Raw genomic sequence first — 26,688 nt, forward strand, 5'->3', positions numbered from 1 at the left:
AGGACCTTTCTCTAAAACTGGGCTATAATGGAAATTCAACCAACCGCGATTGTCCCTGTACGTAGATACTTTTTTTGTTTAGTTGTGGAAGGTGAAATTTTAGTGAAATATTCTGTGGCACTCAGAGGTTTTAATAAAGTATTGGAAACCAGAGAAGAACACTTTTTCAAGCTCATCCCCAGAGGAAGATATTTTGCGACCTGAATTGAAGGAAATGTGTATAAAAAAAGAAAGAAAATGTATGGCATTCGTTTCTGTCTGAGATTTTCACGAAAATTTAGAACTATATCAATTTTTACATTTGATATAATCTATTTTATGTTTAAATATTGAAATTTGTGTTAAAAGTAGAAAAAAACAGATCCGTTAACACATGCGTTAAAAGAAAAAAAATAACCAACATTTTACTTTTGATCCTGGGGCTTCAAAAAATTAATACTTTTATCGCCCTGCAGAGATATTTTAGATTTCTGCAATGTTTTAGTGATGAACTGGTATGGGTTACTTTGAAAAATGCAAGTTACTTGAACGTATGTTTTCTTGTTGAGCTGCCATGTTTTTTTATTTGTTTTATATCAAATTTACTTGCATTGAACAGAGTTATTGAAAATAATTATTATATGGAAATCCATTCCAACTAAACAAATCAATATAACTCTCTATTGGCAAAATCCAATTTCAACAAACAATCTTCGATTCTCTACTAAAAAAATTTGTTCTTCCGATAAAAATATAATTTTGTTCTTCGATGGAAGCAATGTTCAAGTGAAATGAGGAGCACATTGCATCTCCCGACGTTACATCCCCCCTAAAAAAAAACTAGAAACAGGGTAGACAGCAATTTTCTGTCTTTGCAGCGATTGGAAACAGTAAAAGAGTGTACTGAAGAATTTTAGAGAAGTAAATTTGCTCGACGGGAAAAGTCAGGAAAGGCTGAATGTTACGCACCGGAAAGAAAAGACGATAAGAAGACATCCGGAGAAGTCTGGATTCTACGAAGGAGACTACGCAGATGAATCATGGAGAAGAAGACGTAGGAAAGACGGGAGAAGAGCGGAGAGGAGAATAGTTAGTTTGGTGAAGACAAGAGAATTAGAGAGAGGTGTATCAAGAAGAACGACGAAGTAAAATCAGGGAGAAAATAACCTAAATGTAAATATTGTTTGAAATGTACTTCTTGTGTATTTTTTTATGCACTGTGTGATCAAAATAAAGAAGTGTGGTTCTCTGACCCTAACATTTAGAGGAGCGGTTTCAAAGTGGTATGAAAGATTTTAAAGAAGACATTTCATAAACATATGTAATAACTAGCTGGAGTTATTATTTTGAAGTTGAAGCGGCACGTACACTGCACAAACGGAAATGCTGAAAATAATTGAAATACAAAAGCTAGTAGGCAATATTATTATTATTACATTTGTAGAGCGTCTTTTACAAAATATGAGACGAAGTACGTACATCATGATCAAAGGCAAAATATGTGCTAAATTTTCTGTATGTTAAGCTTAAGGTTGATCAACTCCACAAGACGGGACAAAACAATTTCCATTGGCCCTTGGAAATACAATTGATGATCCTCCCTATTTCCCATCCTTCTTTTCCTTCCTTTTATTTCTTTTGAACACTTATATTTTTCTCTGATACCATCTCGAACCAGACATCAAAATTATTTGTTAGATTTTGTTACTGAGTTGCGAGTTTGAGGAAGAGGCTGGATGTCGTCATGGTAATTCCAAAGCCCACTGAAGGGCGAACTGGAAGAATGGACAGTGGCAATTAGGAATGGGTTATTCCAAGTGAAACAACCGTTAAGGCTGTGTGATTGTCGGTCCATTGCGAATTAAAAGACTATTACGCTTTTCCAAAGATCTAACTAACAAATACTCCATTGGCAGTTAAAATATCAGTTTCTTGTAATTGACATTTACTCTTTGCATTGAAGAAATCCAGCAACATTTTAATGTTTCTATGTCTTGCAATTTTGGCACAATCACGTCCACGAATGTCAAGCACAAAAACTTGACTTCTCTTCCGCCAATAGCAGCAGCCAATCTATGTTTAATCTAAAAAAATTAAGAACATTAACAAATACCGGCAAATAATATCACTAACAGTTAGTGGCAATGGGAGAACATAATCAAAATGAAAATTGAACGGAACCAAAAAAAACTTTCTTCTCGACGGCCTAAAATTATTTAACAATTAGTTAACTTATAATTTACATAACAGAACATTTACATTGATTTAGTAAACATACCTTGAATTCTTCGGAATTCAGACCAGAATTAGAATAAAAAATAAATAGCCTTTGACTCAGCCCACCTCCAATTCCTGATTTCGGGCTGCGTAGTGACAGGTATGCATTCTCTACACTAAAAATGTAGTAAGGGGTTGAAACATCCTAAAGGTTGAAAAGGAAACATTTGGTAAATGATTTTTTATTTACTGTCTTAGAATTGCATTTTCTACTTGATTAGAAACTTAACTTAATATAACTTTTCCATTTCCATCTGGAATCAAAACATCAGTTTCCTTCCCGAGTTGGATTAACGTCAATGGAGCAATCTCTGTGGTTGTGGCTGCTTTAAAATATCCGAAACACCACAAAGAGTGATGGCGCACAATTTACCAAGGGAAAGCAAAGCTAAAAATATTGATAGTTGACAGATTGTGAACCACAATAAAAAAACTACAACATCTCTTCTCACATTTGTTTTTTTTCATCCGGAATTGAAGTTCGACCTTCGGATCGACCTGTCTTCAAGCGTTAACTACAAATTGCCCTGTAAGGAGTAAAATAGGTAAGTAGTAATCAAGTTACAATAATAGAAAAATTTTAGTAAATAACGCATTGCTTTTCCAGCAAATCTGTTTCAAGTTTCCAAATAAATGTATAGCTTGTAATGTACCAAATAAACGATACTGAAAATAAACAGTGTTGCTAATTAGATTTCTCTTGCTCTCAATTCAATACATCCATTGTCAATTAGACTATCAAGTTCAGAATTCACGTCACGTAAATTTTAGATTTGATTGAGAAAACTGAAAATGACAGAAAAAAAAATTGAATGGCAACAGCCGCCGATTTTAAGATATCGCAAACACTGTAATCGATTTTCCGGGACAAAATGTCTTGGTTAGTAATAAATATTTTTTCAGATGTCTCAATAATTATTTCGAGTCCAAATTTCGGGAAATGTCAAAATAAAAAATGTCAAAATAATTATTCATTAGTCATGGGTATTTTTCAATCTAGTTTTTCCCAATTGGTTGTCAAATCTAGAGTAACCAGACCAGCATACGTTTTGAAGGAAAAAGAATAATAAGATTTTATTCCAATGATATACACGTCAATGCTGCTACAGCTAATTGAGACAATGGTGGAAGATGCTAATGTTTTTTTTTTCTTTTTGATTTTCAACCATGACCAACAGTTTATTCTGTGCTTCGAACTGCTTTGACTGGTGTTTCTATCGAGTTAAGAAAATCCACTGGATTCGATCAAAGAACAGAGTTGTCCGGGCCGTCAACGTCAGTAAACAAAAGTGGGATTTGTGACCAAAACTGACTCACGAATTCCACATACCAGCCATCGTCACGTCCTGGAAAAAACAAATCTTGAAAAAACAGAGCTATGTTGACTTTTTCTTTCTTCTGTATTGTAGTGGTTAAAAAATCCGAATCGTGGACTTTTTCTCGTTCTGTGAACAATCCTTATTCCTTGTTTTGATGTTTTGCTTGACGAATGACGACAATTAATTTATGAGTTGTTCCTGATGAGCCAAATATAAATTTTTATCCTACCTACAACTTTCCCATTTGCAATTGCAATTGGTGTGAGAAGTGTGAACAGTGTAAAATTACATTTTTTATATACGCGGTCTAATCCGGGAATAGTACCAGCACATGTAATCTTACTTTGATTTACAGAACGCCTAGAAAGATGAAGCTACAAAGTATGTTAACTACCCTTCGTGACATCCTAGCCACCATCAAATTTCAGTAGCATAAACCTTCTCTATCCATCATCCTTAACGGCCATTCTAAATGGAAAAAATGTATATTATGGCCGCAAATGGAGGAAGCGTTATGAGTGGTGGTAATATGGTCCTCCAACAACGGCAGCAGAAGCAGCGACGAATTTTAGTTTTAAGTTCGACTCATATGGTTATGGCTACCACTTCAGCCGTTGCTGCTGCCCTTTTGGAAAATCAACAACTGCAAGCAGCACATGCTCCCCTCAAGATAAGTAGCCATTTTACTCCATTACGGATGTTTTTATGGGTAAATTAGCAGTTTTGACCAGGGATTCTTCTTATAGTTGTATTGACAATCCAGTGATACTTTGATCTTTTTTTATGTGATCAACAATTCCCAGCTCCTTACGCGAACCAAAAAACGCTTGTTTCAATCGAGATATTTATAGAGACCGTTGAAACAACATGTTTTTGCCTGCGATCCGGAAAAATACAAAGGAACCAGTTGCAATTATTATGGACAACTGCTATGGCCGTGATCCTTCTTGTGTTGCCTCGACTACTCAGGTTGAAATTATATTTTTCATACCCAATTGCACCTCCATCTATCCACCTCTTGATCAAGGAATCATAACAACACTGAACACTCTTTCCTAGTGAGAGGTATTGAGCTCTTTTCCGGCTGCGTACGACTGCGTAAGAAAGATTCGAAGAGCTACAAAGAGCTCGCAAAATAGGTTTGATCTTCAGTCTTAATAATATTTTAAGAAATGAGGTTTTAGATATAATTTTCAAATGTTATTCAGGCGAAACAATGCTGGGGGAATCATGAAGAAATGTTGGGACTCCTTGAATAAAAAACCATTTTGAGATGTTTCATTCACGCTTTTTGCCTTCCCCACATTCCTAATGAAATAAGCGCGGATGGTCATGAATGTCGTACTCATCAAGGCAGAGCGTCTAGTAGTTTTTGACATCTTCATTATGTATTTCCAATTCTCATTTGACCCAAATAATTTTGAAAAACTTGATTCACTTGGTCTTTCGGCTTCGAATTAGCGGGGATTATATTATTATTATAGTAAGGCTTTTGCAGACTCTGCCACCAAACTCTCAAAAGAAACAATAAATCAGAGATTTGTTTACAGAGTCTTATTGATATCCAAAGTCAACAGAAGGAAGAACTGAAAATACCAATGCAGCTGTTTGCAACCTATCCCAGGATATAGACACAGACAACGGGCGCCTAGTGAGTATAACTTTTCTCACAATTTCCAAATTTCCATTTATTGTTTATCCATTGTATTGTTCTTTCACATAAATCTGAAAAATTTTGTTTGTGTATAAAGTTTACCATGAAAGTAACATTTTGAAATATGGGTTGTTTGCTTTTCACTGTTGCTTCGTTTTTCATGTAATGGAATAATTAGAAAAGGGTTCATCATAGTAATTCTCCTTACATTTGCTATATTTGTATGCATTGCTTGGCGAGGTATCAAACACAAAGCATACATCTGATCTTATTTAAGAGTGGGAAAAATATGACCATCTATATGACTTCTTATCAGGAATATTAGATAAAGAACCAATTATTTATTATCTTAAAGAAGAAACGGAAAGAAGAAGTTTGTAGATATGTCATTGTTGCAGTATCCATTTCCATTTCTTTAAGGTACTCCGATAACGAGTAACAGTTTAATTGGAAATTTCTTTGGACAAGTGTTTACAATTATTTTTTTAAAATTGGCAAATAAAGAACAAATTTGCTGTCTATCAACACAGTTAAGAGCAACCGTCTTACTAAGTGTTATAACAGAAATAACTGTTGCCGTTTACTAGTTGAATAAAATTGATAGTTATGTTTAATAATGAATTTTTGATGATAAACCTCCCCTTTCCCTATTCTAAATTTGTTGAAGATGTGTTCGGTGTTGTTTTGCCAGACCAAAGGGGTAATACCAATTTACAAAATCGTGATGATGTTTGATTGGTCCTGTTTTTACTACTACTGGAATTAAAAAAAAAAATTACGAAAAAAAATAAAACATGTGATCGCTCCAAAGACGATGTAGAAGACTGTGGCAAAATAAGCCACACTGAAGATATCTGTGACGACGCAACTCACAGAAGTAACGCTATTTCAATGCTATTGTGGAATTAGTATTTTTTTTTAATTCATTTTCTTTTTAATAAGTGCTTGCTCGACTAGTTAACCATCCTTAACCACAAGATTGAATTTGTTTCACAAACTTCGTTTATGGAGACGGAAGTTTAATGTGGTTGGTGAGAGAGCCAAACTGAAGACATCTAAAATGCCCATCACAAAGTAGTTGTTTGAAATGAATTCCTTTTATAACAGCAGATCCTCATCTAATTGATCAGCCTTTACCACTTGCGATGTGAAGTTTGTGAGCAACACTATAGCTGAATAGCAGGATAAAAAACCGATAAGAAAATATGAACAACAACAACCCCAGGAGCATATACCGCAACAAATATAAAAGGAATCCGTGCCCGCTTTTCCAACAGGTACCACACTTCTTTTTGTACATTTTTAAATGAAGAAAAGGGACATCAGTAAAATATTTCTAGATTGCTAGTTTATTGATTGGAATGTTGACAGGGAAAGGGCCTTTTGCGATAGAGAGAAATCGGATACCTCATTTATTATTTCTTTCTTTGGGTTTCTTTATTTATTTAAGAAAATTATTTTGTATATTATTTGTTGCACAACTTTTGCTTGCTTTCGCAAGGATTATGCTGGATTTTTTACGTTCTTTTTTTGAACCCATTATTTTATTATAAGATACTCCCACACAAGATGGGCAGTATGTTACCTCTGTGCCGTTCACAGCAAATTGAAATCTCTTTGTTCTCTTCCCTACTTATTTTCCCTAACGTATTTCATTGTTCTTTCAAAACAGTCACGAACTTTATTGTTTGATAGATCAACTTCCTGTAAGCATCTTCAACTGCTAAGAAACCTACTTTAATCTCCTGTGTCTTTCTCTTCTGGATGTTCCAATTTGTTCGTATAAATCATCTGGTAGCAGCTCTAGTTCCGTTCTTTAGGTGCTCATGCATTCATCGCATTTCAGAAGCCGCTTCCGAGAGTTCAAGTCGTACTCACACAAATTATAAACCATTTTTTTGTTTTACTTTGATTTCCACTACATCGGCTCCCGCTCGGACATTGTGCTCTTCGTTTGCTTCTTTAAGCGTAGGAAATCGGAGAAATTCGTACTCCATTAATAGCGGATCAATGACAGAAGAAGTTTGTGGATTTGATGATTGGTTAATGCATCATTATGATCAGCATCACGCGTGGGATCACGCTCCAGTAAGTTTTCAAGTATGTTCTATTTCATACTCATCCAAAGGAAGTCGGGGGGAAATGCATTTGACCTTGAGGAATTCACCAAACAAAACTAGCTTTTGGTGCTGTTCCTCGTCGTCAATATTGACGTGTGCCACAAAATTTTTGGTTGGAAAGTATATACGAAAGAGCTACATTAATGAATGATTAGTTGGGTGTTCATTGAATCCTACGGGATTCCGGATGATTTCAGAAAATCGGCAATAGAACAAAACATATGAGTAATTCATTTGTGACTGCCCTTTTGAATTAATATTCATAAAATGCAACCTCTATACAACCCTGGTTGAATTTTGCGTTTAAAACGAACTCATAATTTTCCGCAAGAAGATCATTTGTAAGATCTATTGTGCTACGTACATAGTTAATCTCAGCGCCTGTAATGTTGTCTGTGACATGAACAGTTTTAAATTTACTTCTGTGGATAGATGATCTGTTATGTCAATTGCATCAAGAAGTTCATGTAACACTTTACAAATAAGTGCGAAATATTTGATTAGTAGGGAGAGTATAGCACATATACATTCACTCTTTTATATGAATAAAATGAGACTATCGCCGCTAGTGGCGCGACCATCTCGGCAGGCATTCAAGGGAGGGGGGGGGCGGAATAGAGTTTTAAGGAGGCATATTCGTAGCGGACCCATCAAGACGACGCCACCTTCGAGATAATCTTCTGCCATAAGAGACCGGTAACCATAGTTAATGGCTCTGATAATATAGCTAGGGTTTAGTAAAGGTTCACCGTGCATATTTTTGACAATGATTCCTGTGATGACGCCACATATGGCAACTCCGCACCCATCCCCACCCAAAAAAATCTAGATGTGCCCAACAGAGAGGCTCGCGACCTCGTTCCCACTCAGTCCAAGTTTGCCCCTCTTGTAGTGACGGTCACGTTGCATCTCTCTCCGTTCCTAATACAATTGCCTTCCGCTTAGTTTTAGTACTTCACTTCATCATAATTGCCATACTAATTATGAACAGAATAGCCAAACCTCGAGAGAGCGCTAAGCTTTCATCTAGAAATAAACCTTAATTCAGTTTTCAATTTGAATTTGAAGGTGGGGGGGGGGAGGTTAAGGGATATGCACCAAACCATAAAACGTTTGCCATGCTCGTTCTGGTACATACCATTGATATGTACATACCATCATGCTGTATATGATAGGCAAAAATGCTTTGGTAGTATGTATAGCATAGTATGTATGCTATGGACTATCATGCCGGACTTATACCTATGCCATTGCGCTTATACTGCAGGTTGCATTTGTATCGCCCCGTGTTTCCTGTTTCTTGGTGAAAAAAATTTCCCACTCCTAGATGCCGTTCGACTGCACAACGTGCATTATGCACAGTGCAGTGGCCCCATCTCCCAGCATCCAGGCTCTCGACGTATGCTGACGTATAATCTGTTTTCTTTATTACAGAAATTTGTTTTTAATGAAAGTTCTAGATAATCCAAATTGACGAGGAAAGAAAAAAAAATTTTGAAGCTTACCGATATATATATTAGGAGTCTATAGCTCTGTTTTTTCAAACAATTTAAATTTTTAGAAAAAAAAAATTAGCGGCGAGTTGCCGGAATTGCCAGCGACGAAATGTCTTTTTGCTGTATGTGCTGGTGCTGTATTATGTTGGTGGTTTGCCTCGGCCCACGGGCGGAGCAGCAGCTGCTGGTGGCGGATGTTGGCCACGTACCACGGGCGGAGCAATAGCAGCTGCGGATGTTGGTGGTTTGCCACGGCCCACGGGCGGAGCAGTAGCGGCTGATGTAGGTGGCTGGCCCCGGCCCACGGGCGGAGCAGTAGCGGCTGATGTAGGTGGCTGGCCCCGGCCCACAGGCGGAGCAGTAGCGGCTGATGTAGGTGGCTGGCCCCGGCCCACGGGTGGAGCAGTAGCGGCTGATGTAGTTGGCTGGCAAAACAGCTGTTGGGAAAATTCATAGAACGCAAAGTTCACTGCATCCTTTTTTCTTTCTTCTATTACGTCGACGCAAATCTTGTCTAGAGAAATTAAAACAATTTATAAAAACAATTTTTTTTTATTATTAAAATTCCTTTTACCTGTTCCATAATTCGGAAACTGCAGGCTTCAGCGGTGTCTACCGGGTCCTCCAGTTTATGAGAAATAAAAATTTCTCCGGCCAAAATATTTTTCTACTGCACAACGTGCATTGTGCACGTTGTAATATCCCCTGTTCCACATTTCTAGGCTGCTGGCGTATTGTTTCAAATTTGGGCCTGTGGTGAACCTACGCCCGTTTAGGGTCACCACGCCTAAATTTATAAGATGATTGACAAAAATCGTTGCTGCCTCTCGCTTGTTATCGTCAACGTAGTTGTCGGCAGTTGCGTACCGGGCCACAAATGGGTCACCTAAAAAAGTTAAAAATAATCAAACCATAACTGTTATATTAATGTAACATATTGCAATTACTTACCAGGTACTTCAACTGTTGTAAAATAACCATTTTCGGTTGGGAAACTCCGGATAATGGCCGCTGTCCCGATAGTTCCTGTCAGGAAATTGAACAAATCATATATGACTTGCATATGACATTTTAGCCAGCCACCGACAGGTGGAGCAATAGCGGCCAGTTATGGATGTTGGCCACGTACCACGGGCGGAGCAGCAGCTGCTGGTGGCGGATGTTGGCCATGTACCACGGGCGGAGCAGCAGCTGCTGGTGGCGGATGTTGGCCACGTACCACGGGCGGAGCAGCAGCTGCTGGTGGCGGATGTTGGCCACGTACCACGGACGGAGCAGCAGCTGCTGGTGGCGGATGTTGGCCACGTTCCACGGGAGGAGCAATAGCAGCTGCGGATGTTGGTGGTTTGCCACGGCCCACGGGCGGAGCAGCAGCTGCTGGTGGCGGATGTTGGCCACGTACCACGGGCGGAGCAATAGCAGCTGTGGATGTAGGTGGCTGGCCCCGGCCAACGGGTGGAGCAGGAGCGGCTGATGTAGGTGGCTGGCCCCGGCCCACAGGCGGAGCAGTAGCGGCAGATGTTGAAGGCTGGCCACGTCCGACGGGCTGTGCAGCAGCGGTAGATGTTGGATGCTGGCCACGTCCGAGGGGCTGTGCAGCAGCGGCAGATGTTGGAGGCTGGCCACGTCCGACGGGCTGTGCAGCAGCGGTAGATGGTGGAGGCTGGCCACGTCCGACGGGCGGCACAGTAGAAATTAAGTTATTCTTTGCATTGAGTTACTCTTAGTATATTGAGTTACTTTAAATGAGTAGAGTTACTTTTATTAAATTTAGTAACTCTTAATGCTTTAAGTTACTCTAAATTTATCGAGTTACTCTAAATACAATTAAGTTATTCTTTGTATTGAGTTACTCTTAATTTATGTAGGTTACTCCAATTACATTTTTTGACTTAAAACTTTTTATATCATGCGAAAGCTAAAAAACGGTCTAAATCTTACATTTAGGCCGAACTAGTTTATTTGCTACATAGCACAGAATACAAACTGAGAGAAAGAGAGAGTTTAACTTACAACTGTTGAGGACGAGTGAGATGACTAGTCTAACTCTTGGAGGGTGCGACGGGAGTTTATATATGTATTCCCGCGCGCCATTTTGGAATGGTTGTACGTATCGATTATTAAAGTAATTCCAAAATGGCGGGACAAAACGATCATGAGTCATGTGGGGTTATTCAAGCGGGTGTGAGAAACGATTGTGGTTATTAATAGACGAAGAGCATGAAGGGGGCGGGGTTACAGACGATACATCCAGTAAACGATATGCACTCTTCTGGTCAGTCTCGGCTGCGCATTACACACCTCCTTTCTTTGAAAAGACACGTCCTCGTGTCTATACCAAATTTCTTGCACATTTTTCATAATATTTGGAACTTACGACAAGATCTACGAGAAAGTAAAATCATTACTATTAGCGAGTATAAATGCATAAATAAATTGTTCTCGCGATGCTTTGCGTGGAGATCGTCTTGTCTTCATGTAGTGGGTGTCCGTGGTTTTCCGCCGATAGGAAAGTACTGATGTGTACGTATACGTACTCTTCCTTACAAGAAAGAGTAACGCCGACTATGCTGAAGTCTGGTATTACGGCGTCTAGTCTTAAGCGGTAGTACAAGAGGGAGACTGAGGGGGAGAAATGAGAGGGAGAATAAGAGGGAGAATGAGAGGGAGAATAAGAGGGAGAATGAGAGGGAGAATAAGAGGGAGAATGAGAGGGGGAGCAAGAGGTAGAATAGAAGGGAGAACACACTGGGATCCTGCACGGCAGTTACGTTCATGACGTCACATTTATTTAGCAATCACGGGGCGGCCATCCGAAGTGGGCATTACAGTACTGATGTACATAATTTTATCACTTTTTTTCGATTCCGTTAACGGTCCCATGAGTCTGTAACAAAGTTGGTTAGACATCTTTGGGGGAGGGGATCGGGTAAAAGTGGTTTTGAATTGCTCTTCTGTTTCTCTTTGGTGCTGATCTTGTATCCACGAACGATTTTGTTTGATTTGTTTACCACTATTTCCAATAAAATCTAAGTTGAATCCGTGCCGTTGTCTTTCCTTTTTTTTTTCTTTACGGATTCCTGTACCAGTTGTCTGTCAGCTTGTGTGGCGATTAAACTTTTGTCAAGCTCATTGATTTAATCGTTGTCATTGAAGACGTCGTTAGCTGAAAGATATACTTGGTCGCTGTCTCAGGGGCTGTCATCGATTGCATTGTCCTTAATCGACGTTTCTGTTTCCTTATTATTCTTCTTTGGAATTTCTCATATTTTGCGCGCGCATTAACAGTACTTAAATTTTTCCTGTTCATCTGCGAAGTTTATGTTTGATAACGCGTTATTCGCTGGCGGCTGCTCAGGTTGCGTTTTCAGTTTGTCGATTGGAATCTGGAGTTCTGTAGGTTCCGTTCGTTATTCGTTTTGTTTTCCAGATTTTATTTTTCGGTCCATGACAATATCACAAACTTGCAGGCATAAAGCCCATCTAGCAAATTTTGCAAATTTTCTTTTATTTCTTCATAAATTTCTTAACGGCTTGTAGTTGCTCAATGCTTGATTTTTCTTCCGTTTCTCTACGGGGAATTAGCTATGCCGCTTGCACAATTGCGTAAGCTTTTCTTTTAAATTTCTCGACATTTATCTGAAATGTCACGAAGTTATAAGCAATGGCGAAAAAATTTTCATTTCACGCCAATTTGTGTGCGTTTGGCTTATTTAAACTGATACTACACCGTAATTCTTGTCGCATCATTATGAATATGAATCTCTCGCGAAAAGATTCGGATAGTGTAAGATTGGTGGGCTGATCAGGTACTTCGTTAAATAACTGGGAAGATTTTCAAATATTTTTTTTTTCTTCTTCTTCCTTTTTTTTTCGGGCCCTTTTAACTACGGATTAATTTTCCGTGTCTTCTTCTTTGTGGTGAGCATTTTTTAGCAAAATTGAATGTTTCTGGCTAGTCTGAGAAGACAGATTTATTGGCTAATGGTTTTCTTTCCTTGAATTTTCTTCTTCTTTTCGCTTGGTTTCTTCATGTTTTAAATATATAGTATTTTCTTGCACTTCCATTACTTTGGATTTTTATTTTTTAACTTTCTTCTTTGATGCAGCTATTCTATTACTACGATTATATATACTACAAGCTGTTGATGTGTTTTTTTTTAGTTTTCGGCTTTCTGTTGATTGACTGACATACTCTCCAACTTCTGAAGTAGTAGTTTCAAGTTGTTGACTTCTTCCGACATTTCCTTACTTTCCTTTGCTGCTAACATGATGGCAGTGGACAAGTCTTTATTTTCCGTTATTTTTTTTCATTTCAACAACTTTTTCACATTCTTCGGCCGATTCTACAGTTTCTGGATAGGTTTTGTCGTTCAAATTGGGCCTATTCCAGACTAGATCTGCTATTTGCGGTTTTAGTCCGTTAAGCAACACGTCTTTCAATGTTTCATTACGCAGTGCTACTACGTCTGCGTGACGACTTGTTGCTGCGTTTACGCCGTATGCAATTCTGTAGGTGTCGTCGATTCTGATTTTAAAATCTCTGACTCGTTCTGTTTCTTTTTGTTTGAGGGTCTTCAGTTGTTCCTTCTTCCTTGCTTTTGTTGTATTATCTGTTAGGCCGTCTAGTAGTGCTTGTTTCCATACTGCATAAGTAGCTTTTTCGGCTGCTGTTAGAGAGTCGTTAAAGTTAGCGGCTGATTTGCTCATTCGTTCTTGGAAAAAACGTAGCTTTTGCACGTCTGTCCATGCTGCGTGTGTTGCTATGCGTTCGGCTATTTTAAACCATTCTTCGATTGCCATTTTTCCTTCGATTTCTCCGGTGAAAGCTGGTATTTCTTTCTTTACGTTCTGTGCATTTATGAATAATAGTCCGTTTTCTAGAATTTCAGCTTGCCTATCTACTGCTCCTTGCCAAGCAGTTACGGCTGCGTTTGTTAGGGCCATTTCGTCGTCGTCGTCGTCGTCGAAAATGTTTCCAAGTGTGGGGGCTTGTGCTCCAATTCTTGCTACTTGCTGATGAGGTTGGGCTAGGTGCTGCGTGGGTGGCAGGTGTACACGTCTGGGAGGTTGCGGTGGTACTTCTTCTTTTGGGTCGACTCGTCTTATATTTTCTTTTGGCTGGTCTTCTTTCAGGGGTTGGTTGGTGTTCGGTTTCTGTTCTTCCGCGTCGCGTGTGTCTCTGTGTGTGTTACACTGCCTACACTGTTCTTTGTCAGTTGTTATCGAGAGTGTTATAGGGGCGTGGCACTTTGCGCTCTCTGTCGTTCGTTGCTTCACCTGAGTTGGAAGGGCTGTTGCTCCTTCTTCAATTTCGTCGATTGAATCGAACAAGGTTACTACCGGTGATTTTGCTGGGGCAACTTTAGGTGGATTGGGCTTGTCTGGGCCCTGTGAGCTTGCTCGGTCAGATTGTTCAACTACTTGCTTCTTTCTTTTATATATGGTAACTGTTGGGTCTATCAATTCTGCGTATTTGGCTTTTAAACTTTTTATGTCGTTCTCTAGGGTTTCTATTTCTTCCGGGTCTCTTTCTTTTGGCCGGGTAGTTCTGTTTAACAGGTATTGAATTCTGATTTCTGCTGTTGATATTTCTGTTTTAATCTTATTTTTTAGTTTTTCTAATTCTTCGGGGGTCAAAATTTGTTTAGTCGGGGAAATTACAGAGTCGCCTTCTTGTGTCTTAGGCTTACGAAAAAAGTTTGGTATTTTGTGCATTACTTACATTTAATCTGTTCGGGTTGGCACGTTCACCAAATGTAAGGCGCTTTTTGGGGGACTCGAAAAGGCGCGCTTACTTCGAAGAACGGTTCAAACATTTAGGCCGAACTAGTTTATTTGCTACATAGCACAGAATACAAACTGAGAGAAAGAGAGAGTTTAACTTACAACTGTTGAGGACGAGTGAGATGACTAGTCTAACTCTTGGAGGGTGCGACGGGAGTTTATATATGTATTCCCGCGCGCCATTTTGGAATGGTTGTACGTATCGATTATTAAAGTAATTCCAAAATGGCGGGACAAAACGATCATGAGTCATGTGGGGTTATTCAAGCGGGTGTGAGAAACGATTGTGGTTATTAATAGACGAAGAGCATGAAGGGGGCGGGGTTACAGACGATACATCCAGTAAACGATATGCACTCTTCTGGTCAGTCTCGGCTGCGCATTACATAATCATGCCAACAAAGAGACCAAGGGCAGCAAAATTAATTTCAAATTTTGTATTTAGAATATAAATTAATTAATTAATAAAACCATACTATACCAGCGACAAGCCCATCATCAACCTGGATAGCAATCATGAGATAGGAGTCCCGAGTGATGCGATGGTAGACGCAGGGATCGACAGTGCTCTGGGAAAGGCAAAACGAAGAAGAGCGGTGTGGAGCAACTGGTTTAAAATAACTCAAATAAGAGATGCTTTAATAGCACATAGTATCCTGTCCCACCGACGGAATTGACTTGAAGTGGGCCGACAAGATCAGAAAAATCAGTTTACTAACAATGTCAGCAGTGTATGTGGTACGAGAGAACGGCCTCTCTTGCATTTCGCCAAGTTTGCATCCATGACATCTTACATGTAGTTTTCGCCCACCAGGAGTGATGGTCAAACCACTCACGCCAACTCTAGACGCCATCCGTTGAACTGCTCTACCGTTGAATCCTTCATGTGTGTGTTTTCTAGTAGTGAGTAGAAGTGTTTGAATTATTGTGTGTCGAATCCAACAAATCACCTCATTGGTGAGTTATAAAGAATTGTCAATCCTATGGTTATAAGGACAAATAAAATACAGACTCTACTTGAGTTTAAAATTTAAAGTAAGCTCGTTATATTATTCTTACAGGTTATGGGCCCAGATTTCATCCTACCGTAAACGAATACGAGAGACCGTTCCCACTTTAGACTCCCTAGTTAGGATGACTGTGGACAGACGCCTGTCCCACTTATTTAGACGGGGTCGAAAAATGGGGAAGAATTCATTTAAAAATTAACAAATAAATTGAGCCGTTAGCTATTTAAGTAAGGGACAATTAAAACATAGTTTCTTAAAGAAATATTGTTTAATAAAAAAGTTTTCTTATACTTTAAGTTTTGGACAGTGAATGCAAGAGAAAAGGGGGAGTTTTACTTATTTGGATCTTTACCTTACGGGTATCTTTCAAATCAATTTTGAGCCATCCCCATGATTGGCGCTTTGACTTTGACTCTCCCCTAACACGCCCGCCTATAGTGAAAAGTCACCCCTCGTTACTGTCTAACTTGGCCCCAAAAAACAACATTTTGCAAAATCAAGATTGCGAATAAAATTGAAGCAGTAAAATTATTTCCTTTTGAGTAATTATTTATTAATGGCTAACCTAGAGTTTTACAATAGTTTTAACTGAATAGTTGTATAATAAATCTGAAAAATTTCACCCAGAAGAGAAAAAAATTTGTGAATTTTTTCTACTGTTTTTTATTTTTAAAATAACTCGTCATATATTCCACTTAAGTGTTTCAAATTTTAACACCATGCGCGGACAATAAAAAAAACTTATCTTATAAAAATAAAAAATGTATTTCAATTTTTTCAATTTTTTAGGCCACTGTATAATATGGGACGGTGTATACAAAGTGGGGACGGTCTCCCAATATCAGAATGGCTCGAAATTATTAAAGATATTAGAATGACTCTTTGGTGCTATAGAGCAATTAAGAAAGTTCGATAGAACTCAATTTGTGGGAGAATGGGGCAATTGAGGTAGTTTGTAAGTTGGCACCCACCAGTTTTCGTCCTCTTGAGATCGAGGGATGGCATTTTAAAAATTACCAGTAATACTTTTTAATAAAAATGAGCATCTTTAAAAAATATAACGGAAAAAGTCCATGTAGTATGGATACAGCAAAAAAAAATTTGGGCCCTTAAATCGTGTCGTCCATTTCGTTTTCTTTTTTCTTTTGTGGACTTCCCTGGTTAACTTAAAATTTATAAAAAATAAGTTCTGAAAGTAAATTCTTTCTTCTTTCAGAAACCGTTTTTTTTTTAATTTTTACTAACAAAATTATTGCTTGAAAACGCAAAAATAACAAAGAAACCTTTTCTCGGGCAACTTGTGTGACTGGGTTAGAGATGGGAGGAGAAATTTTTCGGAAATTTAGTTGATGACGTCATCGCCAGGTGTTCTTTTAGCCCATAAGAATAACATGGGTCGTCCTACCGCGCGTACATGAGCATGTTGCCCCTTGACTCGACCCACCCTCCTTCATTTTCAAAGCGCTTTTGATATTAATTAAAACAAATTGTCATAAACTATAAATACGCTTTTGATAGCTGATTTTTTCTTCTTTTTTTTAAGCCTAGCGGGGATAAGAAATATTGAGAAATTAAGAACTGGGGGCTTAAAAACAAAAAAGTGCCAACTAGTACAACTCTCCCCTCCATGGAAGCATAACATGGAAATAATGTTCACTCTCAAACAAATAAGAATAATTCAAGACTAATAGACGAGTTTATTCAAGGTGAAGACAATTAACCATGAGAAAATCTTAGAAGGTGAAAGGTGCTCTTCGTTTAGTCACCAAATAGAAAATCATTAATGAATGGAGAATGATGGCAACGGCAATTTTCTCATATTCAATTTCTGTGATGAGAATAGAAAGCTTACAGTTCTCAACTGCAGAGCAAGTTATGATATGTGGAATCGATTACAAAACCGGTATCTTCAATAGTTTGCAGATAATAAGCATCTCTTGCGCAGAGACTTTATGAATCGGAGACGAGACCTGAATCGAGAGTCAAAAATCAAGATTTTATGATTCTCATTACTGAGCTAGAATCCAAAGCCGATGAACTCAATGATCTTGAAGTGATGGTAACAAAAAGCATCTCTCCGTTACCTAATATTCTTTGGATTGTTTCTCATCCAGTTTAATTGCGCAACATTTCGGGTAAACGAGGTGACTAAACACCATCTTATTTTACTACCATTTTGTGAAGTATTCCTGAACAGTTTGCAAATCTCACCTCTATTTGGAACAATCTCCAGACGGTGATAGAACAATGGAGTTCTGCGTGCTCGTATTGTTGGGGAAGAAAGAAGGTTCAACAACAGTCAAGGGCATTCAAACTCTCGTTTAGTGACTACGGACAATCAGCCCAAAACTAATTCTAACGGGAATTCTGCACTAATTGAACACGAATCGCGTGAAAGAGGACATTTCTGAGGAGGAAGAGTTCAGTCAAGAGGCCACATCAGTAGTGGAATTAATCTAGATCTTGTTTCGTGCTCATACTGCGGTAAATACCGCCATCTTGAATTTGATGCCACCCCCGTTCAGCAAATGAAAGCGAGAAAACCAATAAAGCTCTTTTCACTACAAACGATCAACACCCTAAAGACGATCAATATCCATCTAATTCGTACAGGAAGAGAGTTGATTGTTCCCTTATCTCGTCTTGTTGCTTGTTGCTGCGATTTCAAAAGACATTTACCTTAATTCGGGTGCTACTAGGCACATGAGTGGGGATGAATCTCTGGTAACTGATCTCCATATCATCCCCAACAATAGCTGGCCTGTCAATCATGATCTGTCATCTCAAAATCGATGTAAAGTTTCACACAGTAAAACTCGCGTCAATTTTTTGACGTCGTTAAGGATTACATTCAGAGATAGCCCTACAATGCCATGTAGTGCTTAATGTACCAACCACAAACATAAACACTTGTTACTACGATACACCTCACTAAGGTATTTATGCTGTTTTCAAATAAAATGTCAAATGTGGCACACAAATTCTCAGAGATTGGTGAAGATGAAGCAGATTATTTAAAAACATTTTAAGTCTTTCTTTATTCAAAATCTTCTTCATTCTTTACCATCTGTTTTAATATTTGGTATGTTGAAAAGATTTTGAAGAGCGACATTCACATAACACGATTTTTCAAATTTCGAGTTCTATATGAAATAGTAAGGTTCTTTTTTGAGAGTAAAATAAATTTTTCGTGTTGGAAAACTGAACTCACCTATACTCTATGAGATACACTTTCCACCAATGTCCACTTTGGACAGTATTACTTTTTGATTCGGAAAACGTCTGCGGATACTTTACTGGACGACAAATTTTTTATTATTTGGAAATGATTGGCGCCATATGCGGATTTTTCATTTTCTTTAGAAATTAAGTAGGCCAGTTACTTTCTCCGGTTCAACGATGGAGTCGGCTTTCGATAATTTGTAAAAGCTATTTTAGCTTTTATGTTAGCTGTTTCATTACTGGTGAATGGCAATAGCACGGTAACTGGTAGAGGCACATCAATATGATTCAAAGGTACTTTGTTGCTTATGAGAGAAGTGGCCGTTCTTTTAGTAGATGTTTCCTGTCAATCACGAATCATATTTCGTGGAAGAGACACAGGCGAGGATGGGGAATACTACAGAAGGAGAACCTGCAGATTTGAGATCTGCAATTGCAACCTCCTGAAGAGAATGGACTAGATGTTAGGGTTGTTTGTTTTTCCCTTTTTTAGTTGTTGTCCTAGTTGTATTCGATATATTTTTGTTTTTAATTGTACATGTTTTTTTTTTTAACAGCCACAGTGTATACACACATTTTTTTTCCATCAAACTCTCTTGTAAAGAATAAGACGGGCCTTGGAAAATCGGAGAAAATCGTCCTTTACGTGCTTCGAGGTGGTTTCAGCACTTACAACATACGACACCCAGCGATGTTACGACCGGTCAAAACTGGAGAATGCAGAAGTCAAAAACTAAATATGGACAGGATTATTCTCCCCCATCCCGAATATTAAAAAAAATGCGATTCACTTCAAATCGACCTCACCCGTCAAATTATAGGTACAAGGGATTTAATTGTGGCAAGTTAGTCGACCGTTTTTGAAGTTACTTGCACGATGTCTCCAACTGTGAATTTTGACTGACAAATGGGATGATTTTTAATAAGATGAATTAAACGAAAATTAAGTTAATTTTCGTTTAATTCGTTTTGTTTACTTGTTCGTTTAATTGTTCCAAACGTCAGCCAAAAAAACTGACGTTAAAAAAAAATGTCAAAGTCAAACATAACGGGAATATCTCATGTAAAATTGCAACGTCAAAACGTCAAACGTCAACAAAAAAATCTTACGTCAAAAGTCATGACTTAACACTAGACATTTTGCATTACCTTATTTCGATCAAAATTTTTTCAAAATACTACTTGAAAGACAATTTGGAAAAAAACTTAACTGATAGTTTAGCTGACACATCAGAAGGTCATCTGTTGTTACAGAAAATTATCAGACAAAAAAAAGGTTGTTTTAATTTTTTTTATTTTGACTACAAATTGTCGTTTTTACGCTTCCAAAACGTCAAACGTCAACGTCAGTGATTATTGGGGGACTACGTCAAAAGTCACCAACACGTCAAAATGTTCAAAAAAATTACTTAAGTAAAAAAATGACGTTCATTTCACTGAATTAACCAAACCTATCTTGCTAGAACAGAATGCTTTGCGATCGCCGTTAACCAAAATATACCTGAAACTTCAAATGGCAACAACAGACATTACATTGTTCTCTTACAACGTAACCTCATAACAAAATCATCGCAATCATCTCAATCATCAGTCAATCATCACATTCACGTAATAATGCAACATTCCTGGCAGATATTTTACGGCCTTTAGCAGTACGCAAATTTTCGGGTCTTTGCAGAGAAATTCCCCAGATGGAGTAATTTTCCAAGAGCCAATTTCTCGGATGATACAAACACCTGAAGTTTGAAACTAGAATGAATAAATAAAATGGTATTGAAAAGTGGCTGTAAATTCTTTCTACAAACATTACCTTTTCAACAACAAAAAATGAAGCAAGACTTACCACGACAGAAATTTGTGTCCATTTCCTTGTTACGTAAGTTAGGTAGATGAAAACTTTCAAAGATTTTTCCAGCAAAGGGCCGAATAGTCGACTGACAACAACCAATACTTGCTCGAGAACAATGTCGAACATCTCCTCTTCCGAATTTCGGTGATGTGAAGTGTCCACTGATGGATGTCCATTGGTCTTTACATTTTTGTCGTTAAATTAACGTACAAATTCTAAACGTAGATATGCGTTCAATTGCTGTATCTATAGCATATGTATGAGCGGCGCATCTATAGCCACTCAATGTTGGGTTTACTACTACAATGTAGTTTTGGATGTAGGTATGTCGTCTGTTTCATTCAATCTAGAAAACAGGAAAACTAAAAAATTACGTGGTTTACTATTCCAAAGACAAATTGTTGAAAAACCTACTGTATGCAGATAAAGTTATGGAGTAATCTCTGTTTGATTTGATTTCTAATAATTTTTTTTTAATTTTGTATGTGTAGAATGAAAACTAAACGATAAGTTTCAGTGCCACCCAAAGATATTACATTGGAAAATCCAAACTTCAAAATGGACCAAATCAGCCTGATTCCAAAAGAGTATTTTTTAGTTGTTGGAAGGTAAAGCAACTGACACGACCCACCATTTCCGAGCCGAATAATTGTACTACAAATTTTAAGTTTTCCTATTTTATCAAATGTTTCATTTTCATCTTACTTCGATAATTTGGATATTAAACAACTTGAGGGTAAAATAATGGTTTAGCTTAATTAAATTATTTTGATTTTAAGCAACTTGAGGGTAAAGTAATGGTTTAGCTTAATTAAATTATTTTGATTTTAAGCAACTTGAGGGAAGAATAATCACTATAGCTTAGTTAATTCTAAGCGATAAGTAGTTGATAGTAGTAAGTTGATAAGTAATTTGAGAGCAGAATAATGGCGCTATAATTATTAGGGTATAGTATGACAGAAAAAGGAGATATCAACAAAAAATTGTACGACAGAAGTTTATTGCATATTTGACGCTTTTGTCGATGCCAGATACTCCATTCGTGGATTGATACGCTGTCGTTGAAAATCCCATAATCTCTCAACATTTTACCGGTTGGATTGCATTCTGGGAAAATATCTCCCCGGAACAAGGATTACAATTCTTCTGTTCCATCTGGCTAACTTTACTCTAAGCCCAGTCCATTTCGTAATATATAATTGATTTTATTTAAATCCAAAAACTATTTGGTTAAAAAAAAATTTCAGGCAATGTTTGTAGTTTATGCCGAAAATTCGAGGTTCCTCCCTGCAATCTTTTCTTTTTCTGCCATGGAAGTGTTAATGACAAAAAAAAGGATACGCAACCATTCCATTCAACTCATTCTTTTCTGGGGAAGAATTGAAGAGACCCATATAAACCCTTTTGTGCTGCAGTACACCCCAACAGTGGAAGGATTTCTACTTCAATGTGTTTAGTGGAAACAAATATACTTTCGGAATATATAAATTTGATTCATTCTTGGCTTACATGACGTTCCTTGTGGGTATTATTATGGCGAGTTTCGGTCCAAAAACAATTATCTGGTGGTTCCGTGCATTTTTTAAATGTATTACTAGAGGAGGCAGGGGAGGGTGTTATTGATTAATGAAATTTTTTGTGAGACAATTTGATTGTATAATTTGAGTCTAATTATCGTACTTTTAGAGGAAGTTACCCTGTTCTGAAAGGTGGGAGATCAATTTATCTCAAACCAATCTTCATATAAATGATCTTTATTTGATTCATAAAAAGTGAAATTTCTGTTCTTTTTTACTTACTACTGGCTTTTTCAAACCATCTGCGGTATCCCTGAGATCAAGAGCGTGAATTGGCGTCAACTTTACATTAAATAATACTTTTTTCATTCATTTTATCTGTTCACATCTCAAACTGCAGACGTGTCCTTTTAATTCATAAAAATTTTTTTTTTTTTTGAAAAATAAACTATAGGGTCTGAAAAAGGGGGAACCCAGGCGTTGTGAATCCTGTTATAAAATAAAAAAAAGTGTTTGATAATAAAGGCAAACAAATTTTTTTTGAAATTTTTTTTGAAAAATGTAGCATTTACTGTCGGGGATTCCATTGAGGATGAAAAGGAAAGATAAAGTAAAGGAGGCTTATTGCATGTTTGGATGCGGAAAATCTTACCTTGGCTGAATCCTTCAAGTAGATCATTCCCGGAATGTTAATGCTCTTGCCCGATGCGGATTGAGTGCAGATACCACGTCTTTGACGGAGTTATGGCAGACCGTGGGTGGATCTTTGAGGTTGAGGGCAAGCGACTTGGTTGCCGAAATAATCGAGCACAAACCATCAACGATGGATTTACCAGGAACAAAATAAAATTGGATGTAAACATTTTTTAAATTTGGCAAGGAATTTAAAAAATGGTTTTACCGATTGAAGTATAGGGTTTTTGGTACTGGCGGGCGGTTGGTGAAATTTTAACAAGGATGGAGGCAAAGTTGGGTGAATTCGGCGAGCGTGAACAAATTATCGACCGCTTTGATGAGAGGCTGAGTCACAGCGGTTCAAATATCGTGATTGCGCTGGCTTCGCCGTCCAAGCGGAAACGATTCTTGCCCTGGTTGGCGGATGAATCGCGATCGCATGGGGTGCAGGGAAAGAGAATGAACCACAGAGCTTCTTGTGCCTCTTTTTCCTGCCTCAGAAAAAGACTGACCTCAGCTGTAACTGGTATCATTCTGGCGGTCGTGTTTTCTTCACTCTTGACAGCGGTGCGTTCATTTTTTCCTCACTCTTGACAGTGGCTGCGGCGGTGGCCGCTTCTTCAACCAACTCCGTTTTAACGGCTTGTTAGCCCACTTGCTTTGGTTCCTGAACGCTAGGATTATCTTTATCTTCATGTTCGGTATTATATAATTTCTTATCGTATTATAAAAATACTACCGTATCTGCTCCCGTCAGGTTGAATCTATCATCACTACCAGGTCGATTGGATAGCAAGAAGCAAAATTTTTTTCTCCTCTCAAACGTAAAGTTGCCTTTCAATGATTTTCCAGAGGACGTAAATGCAGAAACACCGTGACATTCTTAAAAATATCTCAATGGGTACATCCAAGGCTGTGATTTTATATTTTAGCGATGAACATCTTAAACAACTTCGGGCTAAACGCTTCAATTTGTAATCTTGTTGGACGGAAGGGAGTCAGTTATCGTTTTTAATCATGTAGATATCACCGAGTATGGGCGCATTTTTCTGTTTAGACCGCATTTCGTCATCATCACGTTTTACGACAGTCGATGCATCCGTGCCTGTTCCAACGTAATGCGTTTCTATATCAGCCAAAGTCAGTTTCCAATTTATGAAATCAATATCAACGTTCTCTTGAATAACGGAGGCGTCTATATGATTTGAGATTTTTCAATACGGAAAGCTTCAACATGTCATCAACTGAGCAATGAATCTGGTTTGGATCTTTTGCAATTCAAGGAATAAACAATTTGAGATTCAGGAGCGACGTTTTGCCTTAAGCACAAAGAGTAATTAGCGTGCTTTATGATAAAAACTAGTTATTGTTATACGCACCTGTATCCCTCGTGATCCAAATGGGAGCCATCTGCCTCAGATTGTATTTTGCTCCTGACTAATAATTTTTCAAATTCATTTTGGCCCAAACTGCAATTTACTTCTCGAACTGATGAGGCTGCCCAAGCAGTACCAGGTTTTTGGGTTCTCAACCGTAATCGTTTCATCACCACCGTCTCATCCTTCCTGGTCGTCAATTTTATTCGACAAAGATCCGTCTCGCAATGAGCCGGTTTTTTTTGCTCGCGTTGGTTATAACCCAAAGGTTCCTCCCAAAGAAGTCTAGAAGAAAACTCCTTAGAATTGTTTTTTTTAGTAACAAGAGCAACAAGCAATTCTATTACAATCCTTTATAAATATTTCTCTATTTTTATGATATACACATAATTCAAAATCGCCAAAGTCTAGAAAATGGGCTATTTTTTTAAATTACTGTATCATATATCCTATTAAGCTGGTCAGTGAAAACAGTCTCAAAGATTTTCATCTCCACTTTTATCTCTTGCAAACATGGAACATGTAGGAAAAAACTGGGCTATATTTACTCACAAATTCTCTTGTCGACTGAAAATTGAAATTTTTGCCAGTTCAGGTAGCAAAGAATAATAATGAAACTTTTTCTTCAAAACTGGGATTTTTTCTAGAAACTACATTGAATTTGATTCCTTCCTTATACAATAAATAGCGAAACAGTTCTGTATTTTAATTCAAATTCAACTTATATAGGTTTTGTCGATGCTTGTCTTCTTGATTTTTCTTCAATTTTGATTGATTTCACAACTAAGAATCTTTTGATTTCATCAATAGATAACCTTAGAGTTTTTTAAATAAAATTCTGCAAGGTAAAGTTGACCCTTTACAGTTATTCACCATTTAACTATTTAATTATCTTTATGTCTTTTAGGCATAACATCTGAGTATGACGTTAATTATGTTAACATTGCGAGATGCGTTGAAGATAATGCAGATAACCTTATATGGACCTTAACGGTTAACAAACATGGAAAAGGAACACCAGTGGTGTTAATCCATGAATTCCTCTCTGCATTGGGATTATGGGTCCTTAACCTAGATGACCTTGCTAAAAACAGGCCAGTTTACGCAATTGATCTTTTTGGTAAATATTGTTACATTTTTGTTTTAGATTATAATTGTTTCACACGGTGCAATATCATTCCAGGTTTTGGGTCCAGTGGACGACCAAAATGCACATTTGACGTGTTTCCAAGGGCAACACGAAATCAAGAGACAGCCCACACAAGTCGTCTATGCCTCAAGACAATGGAGATTGACGTACAGACAGGGGGGAAATGTCAGCTCTATTTATTCTCTATTTATTCGCCTATAAACGAGTTGTTTCAATATCGACTTGATGAAATAACAGATGGAGTTCAATGCGGAAAACCTTTTTTGTTTTTTAAAATTGATTCAACAGCACCGTGTATCCTCTTGCCTGCAGCCCGAATTTTTGTTCCGTCTCTATACGTCGACTTGGGATGCTAGCAAACTTCTTGTGCCAAAGGGATTTTCACGGTGTATAGCTAGACGTAATGACATTGTCTAGCATTTCGATTTGCAAGGTTCTTTTTATATTAATGTATACTCGTCCGGAAATAAGAAAAAAAAACGTTCCCGCAGCACAATTGTGTCTCGTCGAGCTGCGCGACTAATCTAACGCCGCATTATTAAACGTTCAGCATTCAGTTCAGTTCAGTTCTTGTTGGACAAAGGTATAATGCAATATTTATGCAGTAATTCGAATGGTAATGAAATAATTGTATTTCACTAGCATGGGAGGTGTTATCGTTTCGGCTTACGCCCTACAGCATCCCGAACGAGTTTCACACCTTATGCTAGCAGACCTTTGGGGCTTTCCTACTGAAAAGGCCAACGGAAACATTCCATTTTGGTTAAACCCATCCAATTTCTCACAGGACTTTTTAACCCGCTGTCGGCCCTCCGATTGTCTGAACGCTTAGGTTTGTTCACATAGCTAGTAGACTAATGTAATTCAGCTTATGTTTATCTTACTTATAATCAATTTTGATCTTCTAAACAGGTCCAAAACTATCGTGTAAAGTTTCTGATTACCTCTCTCAGAAATTTTCTGGAGCAGTCGAAGATGCTTATGATAACATTTCTCAATATCTTTATTGTTGCAACGCACAAAGTCCAACGTAAGAACGTTTAAATTAAAAATAATTTCATTCAACAATTGGCTCAAAAGTTTTCTTTGAATTAATATTTTCAATTTCACGGGAGAAACGCGCTTCATTCATACAATAGTTAGTAGTTCGTGTTTACATTAAGATTTCTTCTCTAATAAAAACTTGTATTTGTATTATTCGATGCATAGATGGGAAGTGGTTTTCAATGTGCCAAACACCCCATGGAGAACCGCCTT

At 37.8% G+C, this 26,688-nt stretch overlaps 2 protein-coding genes across 2 annotated transcripts; both read right to left on the reverse strand.

Moving 5' to 3' along the window:
• Positions 1 to 8,985: 8,985 nt before the first annotated feature.
• LOC124207688 (lysine-rich arabinogalactan protein 19-like) lies at positions 8,986 to 9,428 on the reverse strand. Its single transcript, XM_046605262.1, has 2 exons — positions 9,420 to 9,428; positions 8,986 to 9,282 (listed from the first exon to the last, which is right to left on the reverse strand). The coding sequence occupies exons 1-2, from the start codon at positions 9,426 to 9,428 to the stop codon at positions 8,986 to 8,988; spliced, it is 306 nt and encodes a 101-aa protein (XP_046461218.1).
• Positions 9,429 to 9,459: 31 nt separating this feature from the next.
• LOC124209687 lies at positions 9,460 to 10,562 on the reverse strand. The gene is made up of 2 exons (XM_046607790.1): positions 9,797 to 10,562; positions 9,460 to 9,731 (listed from the first exon to the last, which is right to left on the reverse strand). Exons 1-2 carry the CDS (start codon positions 9,906 to 9,908, stop codon positions 9,475 to 9,477), a joined length of 369 nt encoding a protein of 122 aa, XP_046463746.1. The 5' UTR covers positions 9,909 to 10,562; the 3' UTR covers positions 9,460 to 9,474.
• Positions 10,563 to 26,688: the final 16,126 nt, after the last annotated feature.

Source organism: Daphnia pulex, chromosome 2, assembly GCF_021134715.1.
Source record: "Daphnia pulex isolate KAP4 chromosome 2, ASM2113471v1".
In the NCBI taxonomy this organism is placed as follows: Eukaryota; Metazoa; Arthropoda; class Branchiopoda; order Diplostraca; family Daphniidae; genus Daphnia; species Daphnia pulex.

Excerpts from the sequence above, each read along its gene's own strand:
- LOC124209687 (XM_046607790.1), bottom strand. The coding sequence starts at position 9,908 with ATGCAAGTCATATATGATTTGTTCAATTTCCTGACAGGAACTATCGGG. Across the intron at positions 9,732-9,796 it reads TACAACAGTTGAAGTACCTG|GTGACCCATTTGTGGCCCGG; the intron begins GTAAGTAATTGC and ends TAACTTTTTTAG.